We start from the raw sequence: 8,292 nt of genomic DNA, 5'->3' as shown, positions 1-8,292 counted from the left end.
TCCCTCCGTCCCAAAATAAGTGTCTTAAGCTTAGTATAACTTTGTACTAGAGCTAGTATAAAGTTGAGACAGTTATTTTGGGACGGAGGGAGTATTAATTTTAGGACTAACCTATTAATCTAGAGCCTAGTGCCGGTTTCTGTTTTTTCCATGTTTTTGAGTTTTGCAGATAAGGAATATTAAACGGAGTCCAAACGGAATAAAATCTCCGGAATTATTTTTCTTGGACCAGAAGACACGTGCGATGCTTGGAGAAGGGGGCAGGACACCTGCCAAGTGGCCACAAGCCAGGGGCGCCCCCTAGGGCTTGTGGGTCCCCTACAGGCCTCCTAACCCTAATCCTTGGCCTATAAATTCCCAAATATTCCCCCAATACCAAAAGGAGGGACGAAAATACTTTTCCGCTGCCGGGAGCCTCTGTTCCCGTGAGATCCAATCTGGGAGCCATTTCCGGTAATTTGCCGGAGAGGGAATTGATCAAGGAGGGCATCTACATCTACTCCATTGCCCCTCCGATGATGCGTGAGTAGTTCACCAAAGACCTACGAGTCCATAGCTAGTAGCTAGATGGCTTCTTCTCTCTCTTTGTTCTTCAATACCATGTTCTTCATGATCTTCATGGAGATCTATCCGACGTAATACTCTTTTGCGGTGTGTTTATCGAGATCCGATGAATTGTGGGTTTATGTTCAGATTATCTATGAATATTATTTGAATCTTCTCTGAATTCTCATATGCATGATTTCATATCTTTGCAAGTCTGATCGAGTTATTGCTTTGGTTTGGCCAACTAGATTGGTAATTCTTGCAATGGGAGAAGTGCTTAGTTTTGGGTTCAATCTTGCGATGTCCTCACCGAGTGACAAAGTAGGGGTAGCGAGGCACGTATTGCATTGTTGCCATCGAGGATAAAAATATGGAGTTTTCATCATATTGCTTGAGTTTATCCCTCTACATCATGTCATCTTACTTAATGTGTTACTCTGTTCTTCATGAACTTAATACTCTAGATGCAGGCAGGAGTTGGTCGATATGTGGACTAATAGTAGTAGGTGCAGAATCATTTCGGTCTACTTGACGCGGACGTGATGCCTATATGCATAATCATTGCCTTGAATATCTTCATAATTATTCGCTTTTCTATCAATTGCTCGACAGTAATTTGTTCACCCACCGTATTATTTTCCTTCATGAGAGAAGCCTCTAGCGAAACCTATGGCCCCCGGGTCTATTTTCCATATTATATTTTCAGATCTATAAACCAAAAATACCAAAAATATATTCCTTCAATTTATTTACTTTTATTTTACTTTTAGTTTTAGCAATCTTTTATCTATCTCTATCAGATCTCGTCCTTGCAAATAACCTTGATGGGATTGACAACCCCTCTGTTGCGTTGGGTGAAAGTGTTTGATTGTTTGTGTAGGTACTAATATTGGAGCCTTGCTTGTTCCTCCTACTGGATTGATACCTTGGTTCTCAACAAACTAAGGAAAATACTTATCTACTTTGCTACACCACCCTTTCCTCTTCAAGGGAAAACCAACGCAAGCTCAAGAAGTAGCACCGGGTGACCAAGTTTGTGAGGGTTGGAAGTCTGCCCTGGGACTGTGTGTCCTTAGATCAAGGAGAATACGATAACGACTTAGTGTCCTAGGACTGTGTGTGCTTTGGTTTAAATACCAAGCCGCTCCAAATCAGACGTACGACTGTCACAACAGTTGGAACTGGGTCATCAAACCATTGTGTTCATCAAGCACCTGGTTCTAATTCCTCAACCCTTTCATTTCCTCAATTGTATGTTGACAACTTTGATCTTTACTGTTTGAAGAATTTGACTGAAGACTTTCACAATTTCCTCACCTCAAATTCTCCACCTTACTTATTCATCACCTGTATATCCTGAACACGCTACTTATGCAATTTGAACGTTTCATTTTACTTTGACGACCATGCTATCGTTGTTTGCACATGTGTGTGAGTACTTATTCCGCTGCACATAGTTCGTGACCGAGTACTTTGCTCACAAGGAATTTCCTCAGTGACGAATTTATAAAAATTGCCTATTCACCCCCTCTAGTCGATATAACACACTTTCAAGGATCTTTTGCTAGCCCAAAAATTCACACTAAGTAGACTTACTACTTGTGCATCCATAACCATTAAGCCCAGTTTCTTGCCATGAGAGTTCATCATACCTACATATGGATTGAATAAGATCCTTCAAGTAAGTTGTCATTTGTGGAGAAGGCAATCAAAATTGCCCTTAAATATGTAAGATTTTTTATTGTAAGGGAAAGTAAGCTTTGTACGATCTTGTGATAGTGAAGAAATAAAACCGACAAAGGTCATAATAAAGTTCACTATTACAAGGGACGATATAAAGTGATGTTCCTTTAGATTAAGAGATTGCACATATCAAACAAATAAAAGCTGATGATAATCTCCGCTTCCCTCTGCTAAGGGCCTATCTTTTATATTCTTACAAAAATTTACTTTCGTGCAAGAGTCAATAATATCTTGTTCCTACCTATCAACTCTCTAGTGGCAAAAATTATGTGTTAAGTAAATACCGAGACAAATATATCCAGTAGAATGCGAGTGATCATGATTCATTACCGTTGACATTATCCTTGAGGTAAAAAAAGTTGGGTGGCAATAATAATAGAGCCACCATCTTCCTATGTGTCCCACGAAATCACTAGTTCCAAAAAATATGCAATGTGTGTGCCAACAAACATAGAAGGCCACATTATAGTTGAGTATGTGAACTTGCTAGAAATACAAGCTCTTACTTAGACTCTTCTCTCGACTATGATAGCTATGATTATCCCAATGACTAATGACATTATTTGTCGGTCCTCAATAAAGTTTATGCTTCATACTCCTTCATTTGTGAATAGGTTGTTACTTATTTATGAGAAGCTATATGATGAAAAACTTGATGCTATGATAAAATACATGATGCTTGCATGTGCGTATTCTGTTTTTTATCGACTCCTCTCTCTCAAATCATGTAGTCATTATTCTCGACCTCGGCCTTCGCTTGAGGACAAGCGAGGTCTAAGCTTGGGGGGTTGATACGTTCATTTTGCATCATGATTTCTTATTGATATTCATGTTATTCTTGTCCATTATTGCCCACTATCATACGATTCTCATGCTCTTTCTCTATGAATATGCAAGGTACATCACAAAGAGGGAAATATCTGGAAACTCGAATTCTAGACGTGAAAACCGAGAAAAAGGCAGAAAAATCACCACACTCCAATTGACCTGAAACTTCACGGAGAATTTTTATGGAATATTTAAGAATTTCTGGGCCGAAAATATACCAGAGGGGGCCACCTATTGGCCACAAGCCAACAGTGTGCCCCAGAGGTCGTGCCCTGATGGCTTGTGGGGCCCCTACAGGTCTCCCGACTCCTCTCTTCTCCTATATGGCGTGTTTTACCCTAGAAAAAATCATAAGTAATCTTTCGGGACGAAGCGCTGCCGTCTCGAGGCGGAAACCTGGACAAAGGCCCTTTTGCCCTCCGACAGTCAGATTCTGGTGGGGGAATTCTTCTCCGGGAGGGGGAGATCGAAGCCATCGTCACCACCAACGCTCCCTCCTTCGTGGGAGGACCAATCTTCACCAACATCTTGACCAAAATCATCTCATCTCGAACGCTAGGTCATCTCTTGTATTCAATCTTTGTCACAAACCTTAGATTGGTACCTGCGGGTTACTAGTTGTGTTGATTACATCTTGTAGTTGATGCTTGTTGGATTACTTGGTGAAAGATATTATGTTGCTTCAAAACTATCTTGCTAGAATTATCTTGCTTGTTGGATTACTTGTTACTTGTTACGAATTATCTTTCTACAAAACTAGCTACTGATGTTACGTATTATACTTGCAAAGAATACCTTGCTAAAAAACGCTTGTCATCTCCTTCTCCTCCTCGTTGGGTCCGACATTCTCCTTATCGAAAGGACTATGATTGCTAAAAAATGCTTGTCATCTCCTTCTCCTTCTCCTTATCGAAAGGACTATGATTGGTTTCCTATACTTGTGGGTCATCACCTCTCGCGGAGTCAAAACCATGACTCTCGCTAAAGAAAGAAAAACAGAAAACGTGTTTTTTCTGTTTCTGAAAGGCACGTACGTGTCTCTCGTGGAAGCAAAGTCATGCCTCTCACGAAAAAGAAAAATACATTTTTTTCGTTTCCGAGAGGCACGCTCGTGAAAGCAAATATGTGCCTCTCGCGGAAACAAAACCGTGCCTCTCGTGGAAAAAATAGAAAACATGTTTTTTCGTTTTTAAGAGCCACATTCGTGCCTTTCGAGGAAGCAAAATCGTGCCTCATGCGGAAGCAAAACCGTGTTTCTCGTAAAAAAATTAGAAAACACATTTTTTCCGTTTTCGAGAAGCACGGACGTGTCTCTCGCGAAAGCAAATCCGTACTTTTCAGAAACAAAATGCGTTTTTTTTAATTTTTCTTTGTTTAAAAGCTAAGAAAGGCAGGTGAAAAATAGGAACACTTAAAAATCCAGAAAAAATTCCACCTAAAAAGCCGAAAACGCATGCGAAAAAAATAAAAAATAAAATCCAAAATAATATTCAAAACACAATACGTGACGGTGGATAAGAACGCGTCAAGTGAAGACACGTGGAAATAATCGTTGGAAGACTTTTGAAGAAGCGTTCGTCAACTAGTTGGTCTCGCTAAAAGTCTTTACCTAATAATAAAGAGGCTATTGCTTTCGTCGGAAAACCCACCGCTGCCGTTTTTTAAAAATCCCCTGTCTTTTAGGTAATTAAACCCGCAGTACCTTTTTATGTGTTACGAACAGGAAAACGTTTCATTTTTGCACAGAGCCCCCTATGACATTGGATAAGAGAAACGCATATGGGCTGACAGAAAACGCATGAGAGGGCAATCGCTTCTGCCCTCATAATCCCACATCGATACTTCACAGATAATTTCATCACTTTATATACATGCGCCTTGGTGATTTTACAAGAGGCAATGAAAATCAATAGAGGAACAAATTTGAGAAGAAGAAATTGAGATGACGCGAACAAAGGTGGAGCCGCAAGATAGAGGGGGCTCAGGGCGAAGGAAAGGGGCTGGCGCCGGCGATGCATACGTGGGGTGGGGGCGTCGGGGTTAGAGGATTCAGGCAACCGGCGGGGTAAGTCTTGCCGGAGACTGGCCCCGTAGGCCGACCTCGCAGCAACACACCATGGGAGGTGGTCGCGAGGTGCAGAGGTGGGAGGCGGTGGAGGAGCGGAGGAGGAGGCGAGTGCGGGCGCCATTGGAAGGGGGGAGTCGGGGAGATTGGGATCCTGTGGGGCTCTCTCCCCTAGCGGCGCGAGGTGGAGGAGAGGAGGGGGGGCTGTGGATCGGGCTAGGTTAGGGGATTTAGTAGTGGGTAAGGCTGGACCTTGGCACGCCTAATGGGTTGTGCACTACTACTCTCTCTTTCCTTTAATTTCTTTCTCTAAATTCTTTAATAAAAATATGTGGTATTTTTTTCCCGTTGCAACGCACGGATCCTTTTGCTAGTCTTATATATAAGGGAAATGAAGAGAGGGAGTACTTTTTTTTGCTATTGGATATGTTGTGCGAGTGTTCGGCCCGTCGAGCCCAGGAGCTAGCCCGAGCGGCATTTGAGTTTTTTGCGTGCCCTAATTCCGATTCACCTCCCTCTCTTTCTCGCATCAATAGAATCGCAACCGTCCACGCGTCCCACAGGCTCCTCCAATTTGAAATGGCCCCAGCCCACAACCAACGACGGATGGGAAGCAAAGCAGCGCCGCCGCTGGCTGGACTCTACCCGTCGCCGGCCATGGCGTCCTCCGCCACCGCCGCCGCGAAGGCCGACAATCCCGTCTGCCCCATCGACATCTCGTCCGATGAGGAGGACGAGGTGACAGTCCTTGGCTCCTCCAACAGCCGCGAGGAGATGCAGATCCAGCAGGCCATCCTCCTCTCCCTCGACACCTCTCGCGACCAGATCACCACCCCGTCCTCCTCTGAAACGGCCGTCGCCGGGACCTCGGAAGGATCCATTCCAGGCCGCAAGGGGAGGCGCAGACTACTATCGGAGCTGCCCCTGTTTCCTGTTGATTCCAGCAGATCTCGGTCGACACCAAAGGCGCGTCAAGTTATCGACTTGGACGACGACAGCCGCCCTAGAGTGATCGACCTAGACGATGATGGTTGCAGCTTGATCTTCTTCAAAGACATAGCCAGCGACAAAAGGAAGCTGTTCGAGATTGGCGAGTGTTCCAACAGCGCCAAGGACTTCGACTGCACGATCTGCATGGAGGCGGTTCCAGGCTTCGAGCGCTTCACCATCGCCGGGTGCCGGCACGCGTTCTGCGCCAGCTGCGTGAGGCAGTACATCGCCGCCAGGGTCGAGGAGAACCTGCTGGCCATCGGCTGCCCCGTCCCGGGCTGCAAGGACGGCGTGCTGCACCCGGAGGAGTGCCGGCGCGTGATCCCGACGCCGCTGTTCCACAGGTGGGGCGCCGCGCTCTGCGACATGGCGCTCGGCGAGCTCAAGTTCTACTGCCCCTTCAAGGACTGCTCGGCGCTGCTGGTTGACGACCAGCCCGGGGACGGCGGCGGCGACGCAGCGAAGGTGGAGTGCCCCCATTGCAAGAGGATGTTCTGCGCCAAGTGCAAGGTGCCGTGGCACGAGGGGGTGGACTGCGCCGAGTTCCAGCGGCTCGGGGACGACGAGCGCGGGCGGGAGGACCTGCTGCTGAGGAAGGTGGCGCAGCAGAGCAAGTGGCAGAGGTGCCCCAAGTGCAAGATCTACGTCGACAGGGTGGACGGCTGCACCTTCATCGCCTGCAGGTAACTAGAGCTTCACTGGATCTCATTCCTGCACACCAACAGATGGTTTCACTGGATCTCTTTATTGTTTCCTTTGATTTGCAGGTGCGGGCACTGCTTCTGCTACCTGTGCGGCTCTACGATGGCGAGGAACAACCATGTTTGCACCAAGTGCAGCGGTGATCGGTGAATCGTCTTAAAATGCACAGAGCTACTTCAGGGAAAGAAGTAATTATGCAGATATTAACCATGCCTGAATAAAGGTTGGGCGGTATTATTAATATTGACTTTAGTTGGCATCATTTAGCTCGTGCAACTCTCATGTCATTTGGGCCATCATCACTATGGGGATTTGACTTTACAGGAGCTGGTTCCCTCGGTCTTGTGACCATGTGTGTTTTGAACAATCATCGGGGAAGGAGGGGGAGGATGCATCCTCAGGTGAATATATCACTGAAGGTATCAACAAGTTGACGAGTGATACATATGTGCGCTAGCAGCCAGGAAAGGTATTGCCGCCAAGACATAGCGGCGACTTCTTATCAGGTCCCTTATAGCTAAAAGTCCAAACAGTAAGTTGAAAATGATGTTCCTATTAGTTGCAACATAAGAGTTAGACTTATCGTGGAAGACCAAACCATTCTTTGAATCCCAAATTTTCCAAAGATCGGGGTGCACAACTGAAGGGATGTTGAAGTCAGAGGTCCAGCCAGGAAAGGTATTGCCGCCAAGACATAGCGGCGACTTCTTATCAGGTTCCTTGTAGCTAAAAGGCCAAATAGTAAGTTGGAAATGATGTTCCTATTAGTTGCAACATAAGAGTTAGACTTATCGTGGAAGACCAAACCATTCTTTGAATCCCAAATTTTCCAAAGAGCGGGGTGCACAACCGAAGGGATATTGAAGTTAGAGGTCGGCGGGAGGTGTCCATATCCTAGATCCGAGCAATGGATAGGGTGCACGTAAGGGCCAAGTCAACCATACTTGCGGCGGCTTTCGACGGTGGATGAAAGTGTGTAGCGCATCATCGAAAGCAACATCATGCTTGGGGTAGAAACTACTCTCTATGCTGTTCTTGTGGGAGAGATAGTCTTTGGAGAGTCTTTGAAGGGGTTCTGAGGTGAGCAAGTTGTATGCTTTAATTGACAAGAACGAAGTTTGATGAGTGAGGATTTGTTCATCATTGGATCAATTTGTTTTGAAATCCCTCACCAACAACAAAACAACATCCAATTCTATCGAGGCAACATCAATAAGGTGGTTCCTTATGACAGACCACCAAACATGATTTATGGGGTTAGGATAGTGGTGTTGGTATAATAAGAAGAGTTTAGGGAAGGCATTGGATAAATGTTGGTCGAGGATCCAACAATTAGCCTAGAAGATGGTGGATAGGCCATTGTTGGTGACGTCAAATGATAATTGTTGAAAGCTTGGAAGTTGGTTATTAGTTGTTTT

General features: G+C 45.3%; 1 protein-coding gene across 1 annotated transcript; it reads left to right on the top strand.

The window, feature by feature from the left end:
- The first annotated feature begins 5,684 nt into the window (after positions 1-5,684).
- LOC123395512 (translation termination inhibitor protein ITT1-like) lies at positions 5,685-7,200 on the top strand. Its single transcript, XM_045090514.1, has 2 exons — positions 5,685-6,855; positions 6,940-7,200. The coding sequence occupies exons 1-2, from the start codon at positions 5,762-5,764 to the stop codon at positions 7,022-7,024; spliced, it is 1,179 nt and encodes a 392-aa protein (XP_044946449.1). The 5' UTR covers positions 5,685-5,761; the 3' UTR covers positions 7,025-7,200.
- Positions 7,201-8,292: the final 1,092 nt, after the last annotated feature.

Source organism: Hordeum vulgare, chromosome 5H, assembly GCF_904849725.1.
Source record: "Hordeum vulgare subsp. vulgare chromosome 5H, MorexV3_pseudomolecules_assembly, whole genome shotgun sequence".
Classification (NCBI taxonomy): domain Eukaryota; kingdom Viridiplantae; phylum Streptophyta; class Magnoliopsida; order Poales; family Poaceae; genus Hordeum; species Hordeum vulgare.
Note: the sequence above shows the minus strand (reverse complement) of the source record. Positions and strands in the feature narration are given on the sequence as shown.